The sequence below is a fragment of the Anolis sagrei genome, chromosome 3 (assembly GCF_037176765.1).
Source record: "Anolis sagrei isolate rAnoSag1 chromosome 3, rAnoSag1.mat, whole genome shotgun sequence".
In the NCBI taxonomy this organism is placed as follows: domain Eukaryota; kingdom Metazoa; phylum Chordata; class Lepidosauria; order Squamata; family Dactyloidae; genus Anolis; species Anolis sagrei.
The window spans coordinates 273,191,373-273,211,776 of NC_090023.1; the positions used below are offsets into that span (position 1 = coordinate 273,191,373).

General features: G+C 47.9%; 1 protein-coding gene across 1 annotated transcript in view; it reads right to left on the reverse strand.

The window, feature by feature from the left end:
- Window positions 1-246: 246 nt before the first annotated feature.
- Window positions 247-20,404, reverse strand: part of LOC132769774 (probable cation-transporting ATPase 13A4) — a 72,525-nt gene continuing 52,367 nt past the window's right edge. The window contains exons 21-30 of the mRNA XM_067466291.1: window positions 18,411-18,490; window positions 18,037-18,079; window positions 17,646-17,755; window positions 14,947-15,043; window positions 12,680-12,752; window positions 11,288-11,449; window positions 7,079-7,330; window positions 5,529-5,617; window positions 3,004-3,084; window positions 247-729 (exon numbers count right to left, since the gene is read on the reverse strand). Of these exons, the coding sequence (XP_067322392.1) occupies window positions 493-729; window positions 3,004-3,084; window positions 5,529-5,617; window positions 7,079-7,330; window positions 11,288-11,449; window positions 12,680-12,752; window positions 14,947-15,043; window positions 17,646-17,755; window positions 18,037-18,079; window positions 18,411-18,490 (1,224 nt within the window). The 3' untranslated portion in view covers window positions 247-492. The remainder of the gene's footprint in view (window positions 730-3,003; window positions 3,085-5,528; window positions 5,618-7,078; window positions 7,331-11,287; window positions 11,450-12,679; window positions 12,753-14,946; window positions 15,044-17,645; window positions 17,756-18,036; window positions 18,080-18,410; window positions 18,491-20,404) is intronic.

Sequence of the window (20,404 nt, forward strand, 5' to 3'; positions counted from 1 at the left end):
ACCATCAGAACTGGCCATGATGGTCTGCATGGGAAGGATTCCTCCTGAAACTCCGGAGAGCAGAACTTCCATTTTCGGATCAACAGTGCAAGGTGCGATGGACCAGGTGTCGGGGGGATTCCTACCCTCGTCCACCTCTGGCATCCTCTGAAATCCATTAGACCACTTCTGGGAAGTTCTGCCTGGTCCTGCCCATTCCCCCCCCCCCCAAAAAAATGCCACTTGATCAAAAACTCTTTTTTGTACATGGACCACCACCACCATCACCCTGGGTCCTCTGGTCCTGCCTTTGGACTGTTGCCACAAACCACCGCTTGGCGTCTCAAGAGGTGGCCATTCCAAGATAAGCTCCACTTCACAACTTCATTGCCTCCTGGATCTATGAAGCAGATGCAAAATGGAAGTTCTCCCACCACCTCAAAATGGCCTCATTGTGGTCATCCAACAATTAGATCTGTCCAGGCCTGGTGACCAAGCCAAGGCCACCAAGCATCATAGACGGAGGCTACAAGCTGGCTCCCCGTCACTCTCAAAGCCTGGGTTGATGTAGGTGGCACCAGGAATGTCCATGTGGATTGTGGTGGCTCCAGAGAAGTCCATTTTGTTCAGAGGCGGCCATGATGGGTCACTGTTCAGGCTCCTCTGCAGCTTCTTATACTGGCTGGAGGACTGGTAGCCAAAGGCCCTCTTCAGTAGCCTCCACAGAGCTCTGTTCTCAATTATGGCTTCCTGCAAAGAGGAAAAGGCATAGGTAGAGGCTGGAGAAAAGGAGACACCGAAGCACAGCACCCCCTGAAAGGGGTGAAAACACAAAGCCTAATGTGTTGTTGTAGGGCTTTTGGGCTGTATGGCCATGTTCTAGAAGCATTCTTTCCTGACGTTTCACCTGCATCTGTGGCAAGCATCCTCAGAGGTAGTGAGGCAACCTCACAACTTCTGAGACAACTGTCAGTGGTATCTCCTCACAGCAAGGCAAGGAAACACATCGATCACAGTCACCTTTAGGCTATAAACTAATTTATTATACATCTATTTACATTAGAAGCTAAGCGCATCGTAAAACTGCTTCCTCTCCATCCGGCAGCTACATCACGAACACAGAACATGCTGTTATCAGCATTAGTCCACACCTCCTGCATTCCAGAGTGACGTATGACCTACGACTGCTTTCTGCACTATGATTTATGACCTCTCTAGGAATGCCGATTCCCTTCATGATTCAGTTAACTCTTTCCACACAGGAATTACACTCAGCACATAGCATTACATTTTAAACATACAAGCACACTTTGAAATCTACATTACACATTTTCAAAACACATCAACAGCAACCTCCCCACCTCTGAGGATGCTTGCCACAGATGCAAGTGAAACGTCAGGAGAGAATGCTTCTAGAACATACAGCCCGAAAAACCTACAACAACCCTCTGATTCTAGCCATGAAAGCCTTCTTGTAGCCTAATGGACTACAAAACCCAACACAGGCAGTGGCAAGGGATGCTAGGTGCTGCAGTCCAAGGGGTTTGCTCCTTGCTCAATGCTATATGGAACTAGCAATGACCTGACAGTAATGCAATGCACCAAGGCTCAAGGATTGAACTTGGCCCTTTGGGATTTATAGTCCAAAGGTAGGCTGAGGGCTGGGCAAGGGCTGGCCCCTTGACCACTTCATTTTTGCTCATCTGCCTGACTGCAGAAACTTCCAAATCTGTCAAAATCTATACGTTGGAATCATACAATCCTAGAGTGGGAAGAGACCTCCTGGGCCATCCAGTCCAACCCCATTCAAAGGACGATTCCATTTGAACTCATTGACAGTCAAATCATAGAATCAAAGAGTTGGAAGAGACCTCCTGGGCCATCCAGTCCAACCCCATTTGGCCAAGAAGCAGGAATATTGCATTCAAATCACCCCTGACAGATGGCCATCCAGCCTCTGTTTCAAAGCTTCCAAAGAAGGAGCCTCCACCACACTCCCTCCGGGGCAGAGAGTTCCACTGCTGAACGGCTCTCACAGTCAGGAAGTTCTTCCTCATGTTCAGATGGAATCTCCTCTCTTGTAGTTTGAAGCCATTGTTCTGCGTCCTAATCTCCATGGAAGCAGAAAACAAGCTTGCTCCCTCCTCCTCCCTGTGGCTTCCTCTCACATATTTATACATGGCTATCATATCTCCTCTCAGCCTTCTCTTCTTCAGGGTAAACATGCCCAGCTCCTTAAGCCGCTCCTCATAGGGCTTGTTCTCCAGACCCTTGATCCTTTGAGTTGCCCTCCTCTGGACACATTCCAGCTTGTCAATGTCTCTCTTGAATTGTGGTGCCCAGAATTGGACACAATATTCCAGATGTGGTCTAACCAAAGCAGAATAGAGCATGGGGAGCATGACTTCCCTAGATCTAGACACTAGACTCCTATTGATGCAGGCCAAAACCCCATTGGCTTTTTTTGCCGCCACATCACATTGTTGGCTCATGTTTGATTTGTTGTCCACAAGGACTCCAAGATCTTTGCATTTTGTTTTTCCTGCCTAAGTGGAGTATCTTGCATTTGTCCCTGTTGAACTTCATTTTGTTAGTTTTGTTAGTTTTGGCCCATCATCTCTCTAATCTGTCAAGATTGTTTTGAACCCTGCTCCTGTCCTCTGGAGTCTTGACTCTCGCTCCCAATTTGGTGTCGTCTGCAAACTTGATGATCCTGCCTTCTAGCCCTTCATCCACGTCATTAATGAAGATCCTGATCAGGACTGGGCCTAGGACGGAACCCTGCGGATGGCCCTCCGCTCGTCACTTCTTTCCAAGATGAAGAGGAAGCATTGGGGAGAATCACCCTCTGGGTTTGTCCATTTAACCAATTCCAGATCCACCTCAACGTAGTTTTGCCTCGCCCACATTGGACTAGTTTCCTTGCCAGAAGGTCATGGGGGACCTTGTCAAAGAAGGCCTTCCTGAAATCCAGGTACGCTACATCCAGATGGAGAAAGCAGAGGCATAAATATTCCCACTCACCTCGACCATGAAGGAGACGGCAAAGTTGACCAAGAGCATGATGAGCAGGGAGACCCTCCAGAGCATTGGGGTGCACACGAGCTGCAAAAAGGAGAAGAAGAAGGCAGGTGGAAATCCATTAGAGATGATATTATTATTATTATTATTATTATTATTATTATTATTATTATTATTATTATTATTTGAAACACAAGATGAGTCCACAGCAGCACACCAGACACTCTGCTGGCTGTTGTATTGGATCCCACGTCTGACACTTCCCAAGTGTCTAGCACAGTGTGATGTTTCGATGAATAATGCGTGCAGATCCCAGTAAGGTGGCCTTCTGCAGCTTGCAGATGGTAATTTTGTCAGTGCCTATTGTCTTTAAGTGCAGGCCAAGGTCTTGAGGCACTGCAGCCAGTGTGCCAATCACCACTGGGACCACCTTGACTGGCTTGTGCCAGAGTCTTTGCAGTTCGATCTTTAAATCCTCATATCGTGTCAGCTTTTCCAGTTGTTTCTCTCCAATCCTGCTGTTGCCTGGGATTGCAATATCGACAATCCATACTTTGTTTTTTAACACGATCATGAGGTTAGGAGTCTTGTGTTCCAAAACTCTGTCAGTCTGAATTTGGAAGTACCAGAGTAGCTTGACGTGTTCATTCTCTGTAACTTTTTCCGGCTTCTGATCCCACCAGTTCTTTGTGGCAGGCAGATGGTCTTTGTGGCACAAGTTCCAATGAATCATCTGAGCAATGGTGTTGTGCCTCTGCTTGTAGTCTGTCTGCGCAATCTTCTTGCAGCAGCTGAGGATGGGATCTATTGTTCCATCTGCTTCCGTGCAGAGTCTACACTTGTGATCTGTCATTGACTTTTCAATTCTGGCTTGGATGGCATTGCTTTGAATGGCTTGTTCTTGGGCTGCCAGAATCAGGCCATTTGTGAGCCACAGCCATGTTTTTTCTTTGTCAATTTGGCTCTCAATGTTTCCCAGGAACTGTCCACGGAGAGCCTTCTTTGGCCAGTTTTCTCTTCTGCTCTGGTTTGTGTTTTTATGGTATTCCCTCTTTCCCTTTTGCACTTGAAGCAGTTTTCTACCCTCGACTTCCCTCAATGTTGGTTCTTGACTGTCTTTCCCATCATCTGCCAGCGCATGTTTCTCTCCTTATGCCATTTGTTCCACTTGCAGAATCCCTCTTCTCTCTGCTTCCTGATTTTCTGGGCAGGTCAAGTCTGTCCACATCACTATGCAGGTGTAATGAGCAGTGAATTGTCATCGGTTTTCTTGTTTTTCTGTCCAGATTATTATTATTGTTATTAGTCCAGCAAGCGGCAGCCAGACTACTAACAGGAGCGGGGTACAGGGAGCATACGACTCCTCTGCTGCGTCATCTCCACTGGCTGCCAATCAGCTTCCGAGCACAATTCAAAGTGCTGGTGTTGACCTATAAATCCCTAAACGTCTCCGGCCCAGTTCACCTGCCCGAACGGATTCTCCCCTATGAACCATCAAGGTTGTTAAGATCTTCTGGAGGGACCCTGCTCTCGGTCCCACCACCCTCGCAATCGCGTCTGGTGGGGAAGAGGGACAGGGCCTTCTTGGTGGTGGCCCCTTGGCTCTGGAACTCTGGAGATTAGATCTGCCCCTTCTCTCCTGAGTTTTAGAAAGCTGGTAAAATGTTAGCTTTGGAATATGGCATTTGCAGAATGATGACTGAGTCAATAACTCCTGACCACACTGACGGATGGTGATGAATTGTGATTTCACTCTGTCGACCTGGCCTTGTGTAATTGTATTTTAATGTATTTAATGTATTAATGTATTATGAGGCTGTGATGTTTTATACTATTGTCTATGAATCTCCTGTTGGGAACCGGCCTGAGTCACTCTTCGGAGGTCGAGAAGACCAAGTTATAAAAGCTCTAATTAAATAAATAAATAATAATAAATATTATTATTATTATACTGGGAAGAGGCATACCATCCGTGGAGCCTGCAGGTGTGTCCAATGGATGCCAAAACCACAAGGAAGAGGCCTGGAGTTATCAGTTCATTTTGGGAAGGGAAGAATGGTGTTTGATGAGGATCAGGAAGTGTGTCCCTACTGCCTGATTTTAAGAAGTAAGGACAAATTCCCAGTATTATATGTATTTTGTCTCTGCTTTATATTTTTACTTTGGGCTTTGAGCTTGCCTTCAGTAACAGATGAGCAACAAGATTATGAGCATGCAGAAGGAGACATCACTAGTTGTTGTTGTTCTCATTCTTGTTGCTGTTGTTGCCAGAGGTTCCTGCATTGGCATTTTGGGGAATGCTTACTGCTGTTAGGAATTGTGGGTGTTGAAGTCCAAAACACCTGAAGGGCCAAAGTTTGCCCATTCCTGGACTATAAGAAGTCACTTCCCTACGGAGAGATGCCATGACGTCCCACCACATTAATCGCACCCACCACCACTAGTCCCAACAATAAGAACAAGGAGAGCTTTGCAAAGCTGAGCCCATGGAGTCACCTCCCCCTTGGACCCAGGGAGAACAAACTTACTTCCATTCGTACATAGAGATCCTCAATGTTGGCAAAGAGGAGGAAGAGGCAGACGGCCAGCTGGACCACCAGCACCAGGACAAAGAGGTCTGGAAGGACAACAACAAAGGGCAAGTTGAGGAGGGCAAAGATCAAATGTGGCACCTCAAAAAGGCCAATGTGATCTCAACTACATCAACAGGAGTCTAGTGTCAAGATCAAGGAAAGCTCTAGTCCTGTTGCGGAATATACGTTATCCGGGATCATTAGAGTGCTTTTGGAGAAGGAAGAAAGATGGAGGCAGCTTGGCAGATTTCCAGGCGTTTATTCTATCTCCGCGGAGTATAGGGTGAACAGTTCCAATGTCTGTCACAACCTTGAAGTTGCAATTGTTCCAGTTTTTATAGCATAAAATTGCTAGTTTTTACACATGCGCAGAACGAATCTGACATTTACACAATACAATCATTAACAGGTGTTTTCATGTATAGTTGCCAAGGACATCTTTATCGGGTCTTGGCAGGCACGTTGTGACCCCAAACATCTGCTCGGTTATATAACTTATCTCAACTTTCACCCGTTACCCTAAGATGACACGTTCAATTGCTTTAAATCTAATTGAATTATAACTTTTATATGCTTATAACATAAGATTTGATCAAGGCAATCTCCTAATCAATCCAGCCTTAATAACTCCATTATAACTTATTTCTTAATATGACGACCAAAGGAATTTGCTTTTGGATGAAACGTTTCTGAAATTGCCTGCTGTTTACATTAAGTGGTCAGAGGATGGCACTCTCTCACCATATGATCTTAAATGTTCCAAGTCTTGGATCGATATATTGATTTCTGTGTCCTGCCAAATTCTCTTGTTTACTTCATATCTTTGTCCACATCGGCTAGAACAAACATCAGCCAGAACATACTGACCCAAAGTCCAGTGTCAATCAATATCTGTAGGTTTTTGCATGCTTGCAAATTTACTACCTGGATCAACTCCCCGGTAGGAACAAGAATCTTCTATTTTATTCTAAATTATTATGATTTCCCTTTATTATTTTATTTTCCTCCTAACGGCTGCCACAGTCCCACTCTCTTCTCATTTGGTCAGAGCTCTACCTGGAATAACCCTGTGTCCAGTTCTCAAGAGGAATACGGACAAGTTGGAAGGGGTTCAAGAAAGGCAACCAAAATGGCTCAAAGTACCAAAACTATGAATCCCTCTGAGGAGCAGCAGAGAGAGTTTGGAATGTTGGCTTGGAGAAAAAGAAAAGTTGAGAGAAAGGGGCGTGAGAGCCATATCTCATTGAGGAGGAAGCCAGCTTGTTTTCTGCTGCTCGAGAGGCTGGGGCACCATGGACCGAAGCAGAACCGAGCGGGACCATGACTTCCCTACATCCAGAAAATAGACTCCTATCGATGTTCAGCTTATGGTCTACTAAGACCCCTAGATCTCCTTCCCATGGACCATTTTCAAGCCGTGTGTCACAACAACAACAACGATGATGACCCAGGCAGCCTGATGCTCAGACTTCCCTTGCCTTTCCCACTGCCCCGTGGCCTCTTACAATTTTGGTAGATGGGCTTCCGGAAGGGCTTCCCTTTGGAGAAGACCACGGCCACCATGAGGCAGCTGATGGTGCTGAGCAGCCAGACCGAGGTGTTTTCGTAGCTCCGGTAGTCCTCCTCCTGCACTGTTGCCGTGGGGGCTTCTGTTGCGGAGGGCAGGATGCTGACCCCCAAAGTGAGGTTGGCCACAGAAGGGGGCTCCAGGGAGCTGCCATTGCTTGGAGCACAAGCCCTGGAAAAGGAATCCAGATGGAGATGAGTCTGAGAGAAACACAAGGCCATCCAAGGCAATGCAGAGCATCATATTCGTCTTGGGGCCAGCTTTTATGGGCGGGAGGGACAGAGGGGCCAAACAGCAACTGCCCCCCAGGAAAGGGCTCAAGGACAGGGAAAGACTAGAAGAAAACCTCTTCAATCCATATTCCCCTTCTAACACAAACAAGCAGAGTAGGAGTGTATTGTCGAAGGCTTTCATGGCCGGAATCACTGGGTTGTTGTAGGTTTCTTCGGGCTATATGGCCATGGTCTAGAGGCATTCTCTCCTGACGTTTCGCCTGCATCTATGGCAAGCATCCTCAGAGGTAGTGAGGATCACCTCACTACCTCTGAGGATGCTTGCCATAGATGCAAACAAAACGTCAGGAGAGAATGCCTCTAGATCAGTGTTTCTCAACCTGGGGGTCGGGACCCCTGGGGGGGTCGCGAGGGGGTGTCAGAGGGGTCCCCGAAGATCATCAGAATATACAATATTTTCTGTTGGTCATGGGGGTTCTGTGTGGGAAGTTTGGCTCTAATTCTATCATTGGTGGGGTTCAGAATGCTCTTTGATTGTAGGTGAACTATAAATCCCAGCAACTACAACTCCCAAATGTCAAGGTCTATTTTCCCCAAACTCCACCAGAGTCCACATTTGGACATATTGACTGTTCGTGCTAAGTTTGGTTCAGATTGATCATTGCTTGAGTCCACAGTGCTCTCTGGATTTAGGTGAACTACAACTCCCAAACTCCAGGTCAATGCCCACCAAGCCATTCTAGCATTTTCTGTTGGTCATGGGATTTCTGTGTGGCCAGGTCTGATTCAATTCCATCGTTGGTGGGGTTCAGAAAGCTCTTTGATTGTAGGCGAACTATAAATCCCAGCAACTACAACTCCCAAATGACAACATCAATCTCCTCCAACCCCACCAGTATTCAAATTTGGGCGTTATCAGGTATTTGTGCCCAATTTGGTCCAGTGAATGAAAATCCATCCTGCATATCAGATATTTACATTACGATTCATAACAGGAGCGAAATTATAGTTATGAAGTAGCAACAAAAATAATATTATGGTTAGGGGTCGCCACAACATAAGGAACTGTATTAAGGGGTCGCGACATTAGGTAGGTTGAGAACCACTGCTCTAGATCATGGCCATATAGCCCGAAAAAACCTACAACAGTCCAGAGTAAGAGTGCATCTACAGATGTGGGCAAACTTCGACCCTCCCTCCAGGTGTTTTGGACTTCAACTCCCACAATTCCTAACAGCCCTGTTAGGAATGGTGAGAGTTGAAGTCCAAAACACCTGGAGGGAAGGCTAAAGTTTTCCCAAGCCTGGTCTATACTGTGGAATGGATGCAGTTTGGCATCACTTGAGCTGCCCGAGCTCAATGCTATGGAAATCCTGGGTGTTGTAGTTTTGCAAAGTCTTTCACCTTCTCTGCTATAGAGTGCTGGTGCCTCATCAAACTAGACATCCCAGGATTGCATAGCATTGAGCCAGGGCAGTGGAAGCAGGGTCAAACGGTGAATTCACTCTGCAGTGTAGAAATGCTACAACACTCATGTTTTTGCCTTGAAATGCTCTAATGCTATGATGCTTTTTCCTTGGATTACTATAATGCCGTGATGACTCTTTTGCCCTTATATGCTGCCATGCTGAAGATGTACCTGACAACATTAACAGAGAATAATGTTTGTATTAATTGCCATTTTGAAATGTGTTTCAAGACTCTTCCAAGTAGAAGGGAGGAGGGAGAATCAAGCGTGAGCTGTCAGCTTGCAAACAAAGGGACATTCAGACTCACCCAAGTCAAGGCTAATTTCGACTTGGGAGAGTCACAGGTAAAGACAGAAAACAGTTGCAAACTCTGAATCAACAATAGGGCTCAGTCTGAAGAATCTTGGGCATGCTCAGTGCAGTCAGTAAGTTTCAACTGACCACCTTGATTAGCATTTGATTGCCTGGCAGTGCCTGGAGCAATCTTTTGTTGAGAGGTGATTAGATGTCCCTGATTGTTTTCCCTCTGCTGTTGTGCTGTTGTAATTTTAGAGTTTTTTAATACTGGTACCCAGGTTTTGTTCATTTTCATGGTTTCCTCCTTTCTGTTGAAATTGTCCACCTGCTTCTTGTGGATTTCAATGGCTTCTCTGTGTAGTCTGAAACATTCACACCTAGCTCCAGCAGACAAGAGTCCTTTGTCCCATCCTGGTCATTCCACAGATATATAAACCCATTTTCCTAGTTCCAACAGACCTCACTACCTCTGAGGATGCTTGCCATAGATGCAGGCGAAATGTCAGGAGAGAATGCCTCTAGAACATGGCCATATAGCTCGGAAAAACCTACAACAACCTACTAAAATAGGGTCACCAAACACTAAGTCCAGTCGTCGTATCTTCATTGGGCTGTTGTGAGTTTTTCAAGCTGCATGGCCATGTTCCAGTTGCATTCTCTCCTCACGTTTCACCTGCATCTGTGGCAAGCATCCTCAGAGGTCTGTTGACAGTGAGGCAAGTGGAGTGTGTGTGTGTATAGGCTTGATGAATGCAAGGCTGGGGTTAAAATTGCTGGAAGAAACATTAACAGCCTTAGATATGCAGATGATACCACTTTGATGGGCAAAAGTGAGGAGGAGCTGAGGAGCCTTCTAATGAAGGTGAAAGAAGAAAGCTGGGTTACAGTTAAACATCAGGAGAGAATGCCTCTAGAACATGGCCATATAGCCCAAAAACACCTACAACAACCCAATGTTATGATACTTTTGCTCTCATATGCTATAATGCTATGACACTTTTGCCCTGAGTATGCTGTCATGTTTTTGCCCTGAAATGCTACAATGCTGTGACACTTTTGCCTTGAATTCCTATGAGGCTTGTGCACTGTAATGCTATAGTGCAGTGTTTCTCAACCTTCCTAATGCCACGACCCCTTAATATACTTCCTCATGTTATGGTGACCCCCAACCATAACATTAGTTTCGTTGCTACTTCATAATTGTCATTTTGCTTATGTTATGAATAGTAAATATCTGATATGGAAGATGTATTTTCATTCACTGGACCAAATTTGGCACAAATACCCAATACACCCAAATGTGAATACTGGTGGGGTTGGTGATGTTGCCATTTGGGCATTGTAGTTGCTGGGATTTATAGTTCATCTACAATCAGAGAGCATTCCGAACTCCACCCATGATGGAATTGAACTAAACTTGCCATACAGAACTTCCTTGACCAACAGAAAATACTGGAAGGGTTCGGTGGGCATTGACCTTGAGGTTTGGAGTTGTAGTTCACCTATAATCCAGAGTTCACCTATAATCCAAATTCCTCCCCAGCTGAGGTGCCCGGTTGGCACCTCGGTTCTTTGTACCTGTGGACTCAAACAATGATGGATCTGGACCAAACTTGGCATGAATACTCAACATGCCCAATGTGAATGAACACTGGTGGAGTTTGGGGAAAATAGACCTTGGCATTTGAGAGTTTTAGTTGCTGGGATTTATAGTTCACCTACAATAAAAGATCATTCTGATCCCCACCAATGATAGAATTGGGCCAAACTTCCCACATGGAACCCCTATGACCAACAGAAAATACTATGTTTTTGGATGGTCTTTGGCGACCCCTCTGAAACCTCCTTGTGACCCCCCCCCCCCCCCGGGGTCCCAACCCCCAGGTTGAGAACCACTGCTATAGTGCTTTTGCCCTGCATCCCTCTCCTTTTATGACACTTGCCCTGAAGTGCTATGATGCTTTTGCCCTTGAATGGCTGCACTAAACCTTCTTGCACCTTGGACACTTCCTCTCCTGGCTCCGGCCATCAGCTCCTCGGCTGTCTGGCTCTGCTGCTGCTGCTCTTGCTCGAAGGGAGAGGCTGCAAATTCCTCCCCAGCTGAGGTGCCCCCTTGGCACCTCTGTTCTTTGTACCTGAGGAAGTCTTCCTTGTGGTACCAGGGCTGCCGCTGGACCAGGACGAAGCCACAGACCTGGGTGGAAAGGCTGAAGAGCAGGTTCAGCACCATGGAGAGCAGCAGCGGAGGAGAGGTCAGCCGGGCAGGAGGCCGGAAGGGGACCAGCTTTGGGTGCGCTCCGTTCAGGCTCACTGCAACGGGAAAGAACATGCACTATTCCCAGGTGGAATCCCTCAACCCCAAAGCATCCAGAGGTGTTCTTAGAATCATAGAGTTGGAAGAACCCCCCCCCCCCCCCCCCACAAAGGTTACCCATTCCAGCCTCATTCTACCATGCAGGAAAATCACAATCCCAGGACCCTTGAGAGACGGCATTAGCAGGTCAATGGAAAGACATGGCTATAGGATCAAAGGCTCTGAGAGTTGGAAAGGACCCACAAAAGGACCATCCAGCTCAACCACCCTTCTTCCAGCCAGGAAGAGATCTCCAGCCTCTTTCTGAGGAGACTCAACTCCCTCACTGGGTAACTGGTTCCTTTGCTTTCACTGAAAGGAAGTTCCTTCTGAGGCTGGATCTACACTGCCCTATATCCCAGGATCTGATCCCAGATTATCTTCTTATCCCAGATCATTTGGCACTTGTTTGCCCTCATCCAGGTCAACACAGCAGCCAGGCATTGGTCCAGTATCTGAGGAGCTTCCTTGGATTCTGGTGGAAAAGAGTAGTGGAGTTGGGCATCATCCGCGTAGAGATGGCACCCAACTCCAAAACTCCGGATGACCTCTCCCAGCGGTTTCATGTAGATGTTGAAAAGCATGGGGGACAGAATGGAACCTTGCGGGACCCCACAGGTCAATGGCCAGGGGTCCGAGCAGGTGTCCCCCAGCTTTACCATCTGGGAATGATTCTCCAGAAAGGACCGAAGCCACAATAAGACCGTGCCCCTAAGTCCCATTCCAGAGAGCTGACCCAGAAGGATACCAAGATGGATGGTATCGAAAGCCATGAGATGTCCAAGAGAACCAGTAGGGTCACACTCCCCCTGTCCATTTCCCTGTGGAGATCATCCACCATGGTGACCAAAGCCCTCTTGGTACTGTGCCCGGGTCTGAAACCAGCCTGTGATCGATCTAGAAAGTTGGTGTCGTCTAAGAACACCTGGAGCTGCGAGGTGACCACCCGCTCCAGCACCCCACCTTTCCATGCAAACAATGTGATTAAAAACATTATAAATTCAACATTACTATCAAACTGGTCTCAGTATTTAAACATACTGCATAGCATCACAGAACCCTAGAGCTGGAAGGGACCCCCAGAGACCATCCAGTCCAACCCCTTTCTTTCAGCCAGGCAGAAAGGCACCATGGAATTGGAAAGAGATGAAGAGTAGCTACAAAGAGTACGATGGTGGAGAGCTTACTTGTCAAGCCGATGAGGGTGTTGATGGCCAGGTCTTGGAACAGAAACTGGTAGTTCCCAAAGGAGTTGGTTTGCTGAAGGAAAGGAAGGAAAGGGCCCTTTTAGGGTCTGAATGGCTCACTGCCCTCCCCGTTGCCCCACGGCCCCTTTCCCTCCCTTTGCCTATACCGTGCCTGGACTTAAGTCTCAACTACAAGGGTCAAATCCCACTCATGCGGTAACCGCCACTTGGCACATTTGGCCTGGCTGCTCAGCAAAAGCAGGCCAACTTGGAAGACCCTCTTGCATGTCAAACGGGTGTCAACCTGCATTCTAAATGCACCCCCATGTCTCTTGGTGGAGCCAACACTCAAAAACGCAATGGCAATCGCATGGTTTCATGCCAACCAGACACAGTGAAGACATCTGCCCTTGCGCTGTGCTACTCCGCTGCTGAGTCTGCATGCCCAGTGTGGAACACATCTCACCACACTAAAACAGTGGATGTGGCTCTTAATGAGACATGCCGCATTATCACGGGGTGCCTGCGCCCTCCACCACTGGAGAAATTACACTGCTTAGCCGGTATCGCACCACCTGACATCTGCCGGGAAGTACCAGGCAATAGTGAAAGGACCAAGGCAGAGACATCTCCAGCTCATCCCCTGTTTGGGTATCAGCCAGCACGTCAACGACTTAAATCCAGACATAGTTTTCTAAGATCTACAGAGACACTCGCTGGAACGCCCCAGCAAGCGAGAGTCCAAAAGTGGCAGGCTCAAACCCAGAACCTCAATCCATGGGTGATACCAGATGAGAGACTCCCACCTGGGCACACAGACGACTGGGCGACTTGGAAGGCGCTGAACAGACTGCGCTCTGGCACCACGAGATGCAGAGCCAACCTTCAGAAATGGGGCCACAAAGTGGAATCCACGACATGCGAGTGCGGAGAAGAGCAAACTACAGACCACCTACTGCAATGCACCCTGAGCCCTGCCACATGCACCAGGGAGGACCTCCTTGAGTCAATACCAGAGGCACTCCAAGTGGCCAGAGACTGGTCAAAGGACATTTAATCAACTACCAAACTCACACATTTTGTATTTTCTCTGTTTGTTTGCTTTGTTCTGTTAGAAATGTAATATATTTGACTGGCTGCCCTGACACGAGAAATAAATGCCAAGGGCAACCACTGGCACACAAAAAAGAGGCAGACATATTAACAGTGAGCTAGAGGCGAGTGGAGAAGCCGTGGGTGCTGAGTGGGGGCATTTGCAAAGACTCTGAGGTTGAGGAGGAACCAGATGTTGTCATCATGTCTCCCACAGAAACTGCCTGGTACCCATTTAAGTCCATCTTTATGATTCTAAATCTTAGAATCATAACATTATCGAATCGTAGAGTTGGAAGAGACCTGGTGGGCCATCATCCAGTCCACCCCATTCAAAGCACCCCTGACAGATGGCCATCCAGCCTCTGCTGCAAAGCCTCCAAAGAAGGAGCTTCCACCACGCCCTCTCCGGGGCAGAGAGAGAGTTCCACTGCTGAACGGCTCTCACAGTCAGGAAGCTCTTCCTCATGTTCAGACGTAATCTCCTTTCTTGTTGTTTGAAGCCATTACTCCAATACGTCCTGGTCTCCAGGGAAGCAGAAAACAAGCTTACTCCCTCCTCCTCCCTGTGGCTTCCTCTCACATATTTATCCCTGGCCCTCATCATGTCTCCTCTCAGCCTTCTCTTCTTCAGGCTAAACATGCCCAGCTCCTTAAGCCGCTCCTCATAGGGCTTGTTCTCCAGACCCTTGATCTGCTCCCTCCTCCCTGTGGCTTCCTCTCACATATTTATCCCTGGCCCTCATCATGTCTCCTCTCAGCCTTCTCTTCTTCAGGCTAAACATGCCCAGCTCCTTAAGCCGCTCCTCATAGGGCTTGTTCTCCAGACCCTTGATCTGCTCCCTCCTCCCTGTGGCTTCCTCTCACATATTTATCCCTGGCCCTCATCATGTCTCCTCTCAGCCTTCTCTTCTTCAGGCTAAACATGCCCAGCTCCTTAAGCCGCTCCTCATAGGGCTTGTTCTCCAGATCTGTGATCATTTTAGTCGCCCTCCTCTGGACACATTCCAGCTGTCAACATCCCCCATCAATTGTGGTGCCCAGAATTGGACACAATATTCCAGGTGTGGTCTAACCAAGGCATGATTATAATATGATCACACTGGGTAGATTCGGCTCTGCAGACCACAGCCCCAAATGGAAAAAACAGATTGGAGGGGGATGCATTTCCCTACCCAATAGAGCAGGAGGACCCCAATGTACTGGATGATGCTGTAGAGAGCCATGTACTTGAACATGCAGAAGGAAGTGACCAGAGCAGCCCGGCCTTGCCTGCAGGAAGGAGGAAAGGAATCAGTCGTTGGTATTATAATTATAATTATTATTATTATTATTATTATTACACAGGAGCTGTAGTTAAGCCACTAAAGCTGCAGAAATTGCTGACCAGAAGGTCGGTGGTTCGAATCCACGGGACTGGGTGAGCTCCCACTGTTAGTCCCAGTTTCTGCCAACCTAGCAGTTTGAAAACATGCAAATGTGAGTAGACCAATAGGTACTGCTTTGGCAGGAAGGTAACGGTGCTCCATGCAGTCATGCCGGCCAAATGACCTTGGAGGCATCTATGGACAACTCTGGCTCTTTGGCTTAGAAATGGAGATGAGCATAGAATCATAGAATCATAGAATCCAAGAGTTGGAAGAGACCTCCTGGGCCACCATCCAGTCCAACCCCATTCTGCCAAGAAGCAGGAATATTGCATTCAAATCACCCCTGACAGATGGCCATCCAGCCTCTGTTTCAAAGCCTCCAAAGAAGGAAGGAGCCTCCACCACACTCATAGAATCCTAGAATCCAAGAGTTGGAAGAGACCTTCTGGGCCATCATCCAGTCCAACCCCATTCTGCCAAGAAGCAGAAATATTGCATTCAAATCACCCCTGACAGATGGCCATCCAGCCTCTGCTTAAAAGCTTCCAAAGAAGGAGCCTCCACCACACTCCAGGGCAGAGAGTTCCACTGCTGAACGGCTCTCACAGTCAGGAAGTTCTTCCTCATGTTCAGGTGGAATCTCCTCCCTTGTAGTTTGAAGCCATTGTTCCATTGCCTCCTAGTCTCCAAGGAGGCAGAAAACAAGCTTGCTCCCTCCTCCTCCCTGTGGCTTCTTCACACATATTTATCCATGGCTATCATATCTCCTCTCAGCCTTCTCTTCTTCAGGCTAAACATGCCCAGCTCCTTAAGCCGCTCCTCATAGGGCTTGTTCTCCAGACCTGGTCTGGGTCTGGCCAAGGATGTCATCTCCCTCCTCCCTGTGGCTTCCTCTCACATATTTATACATGGCTCTGTCTCCTCTCAGCCTTCTCTTCTTCAGGCACCAGAGTCCTAGAGTAGGACACAACTGGACTTAATGTCAGGAGGAAACCTTTGCCTTTACAAGCCAAGAGCTTATGTGGACGTTTTTATGGGAATGACCTCAAATCTATTTATTTATTTATTATTTATTTCATTTACTTATACCCCGCCCTTCTCATCCCGGGGGGGGGGGGGGGGGCTCAGGGCGGCTTACAGTGGGGGCACAATTAGATGCCCAAGGCAATTCACAAGCAATACAAATACAAACAATTCAACAATTAATTAAAAACATCAGTACATAATAAAATCATAAAACAATCTCATGCTCTGGGTTCAGAGTCCATATATCCATTCCATTCCATTTGTCCCTGTCTATATTGTCTATATGAGATATTGACAAGCTGGAATGTGTCCAGAGGAGGGTGACTAAAATGATCAAGGGTCTGGAGAACAAGCCCTATGAGGAGCGGCTTAAGGAGCTGGGCATGTTGAGCCTGAAGAAGAGAAGGCGGAGAGGAGATATGACAGCCATGTATAAATATGTGAGAGGAAGCCACAGGGAGGAGGAGGGAGCAAGCTTGTTTTCTGCTTCCCTGGAAACTAGGACGCAATGGAACAATGGCTTCAAACTAGAAGAGAGGAGATTCCATCTGAACATGAGGAAGAACTTCCTGACTGTGAGAGCTGTTCAGCAGTGGAACTCTCTGCCCCGGAGTGTTGTGGAGGCTCCTTCTTTGAAAGCTTTTAAGTAGAGGCTGGATGGCCATCTGTCAGGGGTGATTTGAATGCAATATTCCTGCTTCTTGGCAGAATGGGGTTGGACTGGATGGCCCAGGAGGTCTCTTCCAACTCTAGGATTCTATGATTCTATCATTCTATCATTCTATCATCAGATCCTTCAGTTAGCTGTCAGAATGACCAAAGGCTTGATCCCAGATCCAGGTCTTCAGTTTTTTCCTAAACGCCAAGAGGGAAGATGACGATCTAATCTCCCCGTGGAGTGAGTTCCACAGGTGGGGGGCCACCACTGAGAAGGCCCTGCTCCTCGTCCCCGCCAGCCTCACTTGTGACAGTGGCGGAGTCGAGAGCAGGGCCTCCCCAGAAGATCTTAAGCTTCGAGATGGGACGTAGAGGGAGATCCGTTCGGACAAATACAGTGGGCCGGAACCGTATAGGGTTTTGTAGGTCAAAACCAGCACTTTGAATTGTGCTCGGAATTGGATCGGCAGCCAGCGGAGCTGACACAACAGGGGGGTGGTATGCTCCCTGTACGCCGCTCCGGTGAGCAGTCTGGCTGCTTCTCGCTGAACTAGCTGTAGTTTCCGAGCAGTCTTCAAAGGCAACCCCACGTAGAGTGCGTTGCAGTAATCCAACCGGGATGTGACAAGAGCGTGGACCACCGTGGCCAGATCAAGAAAGGCTCTCTTGGAAAAGAGGATGAGTAGAGTCACTTCCAGTACAAGGTCAGGGACGGAATCCCTTCATGGGGTTGTTGTAGCTCCCTGGACACCTTCCCAATACCCCAGCTCCACTTCTGGGGAGGGGGGGGTAAGACCCCTCCCCTCCTTTCCCCATCTCACCTGACCAGCTCCGGGACGCACTGGATGTTGGGGATTTGGGAGGTGAAGGGCGAAGCCACGGAGGCCTCCTGCTCCGAGAGAGAGATCCCCGCATGGGCCACCTTCAGCGCCTGCAAAAGCATTGACCTGGGTCAGGACCCCACAAAAAGGAGAGCAGCACAGCCCCACACCTCTTCTGGGTTTCAGTCCAGACTTTGCAGGAAACTATATAGTTTCCAACAGACTTTGCAACGTCTGAGGTTGCCTGCCGTAGATGTGGGTGAAACGTCAGAAGAGAATGCTTCTGGGACATGGCCAGACAGCCCAGTAAACTCACAGCGACCCAACATTTTTAAGATTCAAAAGGTATTCACGACGTACGGATGGGTCTGAGCAGAATGTTTGAACTCACCCCACAGTCGTTGGCCCCGTCTCCACACATCCCCACGAAATAGCTGGGAAAGAGGAGGAAAGGAAAGGAATGTAGGTTAGTCAGATGTTGCCCTTGGGTATCTATCTGCAGGTAGCGTTTGGGCTCCTGCTCTCTGCCCAGTTTCCATTAATCTTTCCAGTGTCTCCCAGACCCACATGAGGGGTTCCCCCTTTCTGCCATGGCAACTAGTCTAAACAGTGGCTGGATGGCCATCTGTCAGGGGTGATTTGAATGCAACATTCCTGCTTCTTGGCAGAATGGGGTTGGACTGGATGGCCCAGGAGGTCTCTTCCAACTCTTTGATTCTAGGATTCTATGAATGAAGGGGAAGCCTGGCTTTCTGTCTCACTCACTCCAGCTTCTGGAAGTCTTGCACCAGCTTTGCTTTCTGGGCAGGAGACATCCGGGCAAAGACCGTCCCGTTCAGGAGGATCTGCAGGGAGAGAAAGGAAAGACTCAATCCAGGTGGGGAAAAGTCTGAAGATGGGGAAGTTTTGGAAGAGAAGGCATTTGGGTGCAAAAGGGGGAGAATTGGGGTGCAAAGGACAGAGAAGCCTGCAACCTTCATGATAGGGGGGATAGCCAATACTCCAGAGGAGAGGAGCAGAATTCAAAACGATCTTGACAGATTAGAGAGATGGGCTCTAAACTAACAAAATGAAGTTCAACAGGGACAAATGCAAGATACTCCACTTAGGCAGAAAAAACGAAATGCAAAGAGACAGAATGGGGGACAATGAGGCCTGGCTCGAGAGCAGTACGTGTGAAAAAGCTCCTGGAGTCCTCGTGGACAACAAGTTAAACATGAGCCAACAATGTGATGTGACGGCAAAAAAAGCCAATGGGATTTTGGCCTGCATCAATAGGAGCCTAGTGTCTAGGTCCAGGGAAGTCATGCTCCCAATGCTCTATTCCGCTTTGGTTAGACCACATTACCTGGAATATTGTGTCCAGTTCTGGGCAGCACAATTCAAGAGAGATATTGACAAGCTGGAATGTGTCCAGAGGAGGGCGACTAAAATGATCAAGGGTCTGGAGAACAAGCCCTATGAGGAGCGGCTTGAGGAGCTGGGCATGTTTAGCCTGAAGAAGAGAAGGCTGAGAGGAGATATGATGAAGACTATGTATAAATACGTGAGAGGAAGCCACAGGGAGGAGGGTGCAGATCAAGGGTCTGGAGAACAAGCCCTATGAGGAGCGGCTTAAGGAGCTGGGCAGGTTTAGCCTGAAGAAGAGAAGGCTGAAAGGAGATATGATGAAGACTATGTATAAATATGTGAGAGGAAGCCACAGGGAGGAGGAGGGAGCAAGCTTGTTTTCTGCTTCCTTGGAGATTAGGACGCAATGGAACCATGGCTTCAAACTACAAGAGAGGAGATTCCATCTGAACATGAGGAAGAACTTCCTGACTGTGAGAGCTGTTCAGCAGTGGAACTCTCTGCCCCGGAGTGTGGTGGAGGCTCCTTCTTTGGAAGCTTTTAAACAGATGGCCATCTGTCAGGGGTGGTTTGAATGCAGTATTCCTGCTTCTTGGCAGAATGGGGTTGGACTGGATGGCCCATGAGATCTCTTCCAACTCTAGGATTCTATGACTCTATGATGGGGAGGTTTTGGAAGAGAAGGCATTTGGGTGCAAAAGGGGGTAATTGGGGTGCAAAGGATAGAGAAGCCTTCACCCATTTGAGCAGAGATTGCCTTCCTCTGCTTTTGGACCAAGCATTTTGAAGGAGGAATAGAAATGCAGGGCAAACACTGACTTTACAGGCAGTCCCCAAGTTACAAACATCCGACTTACAAACGACTCCTTGTTAAGAATGGGGGTGAGACAACAGGAAGTGAGAGGAATCCCCCCCCCCCTCGGAAGGAAGGAAGGGAAATCTACTCATGGGGGGAAAGGGTCTCTCCACTGAAGCTTTCTCTCCAATCCTTGTCTCTACAATAAGCCACAATTTTCAAAATCCAGTTCTCACAGAGACAGAAAGCTCAGCAAAATCTCCTGAACAGAGGCACAGGCACCACAGGAGGTGTTCGCCCTTCCCTATGTTATGCCAAGTGTGAGTGTGTGTGTGTGTGTGTGTGTGTCCATTATGAGTCCCTTCGGGGAGATAGGGAGATCTACAAAAAGATATGATGATGATGATGATGATGATGAACATGAACATGAGGAAGAACTTCCTGACTGTGAGAGGCTTCTTGGGAGGCTTTTAAGCAGAGGCTGTATGGCCATCTGTCAGGGGTGCTTTGAATGTGATTTTCCTTCTTCTTGGCAGAATGGGGTTGGAGTGGATGGCCCATGAGGTCTCTTCCAACTGTAGGATTCTATTATTCTACAGTGAGAGCTGTTCAG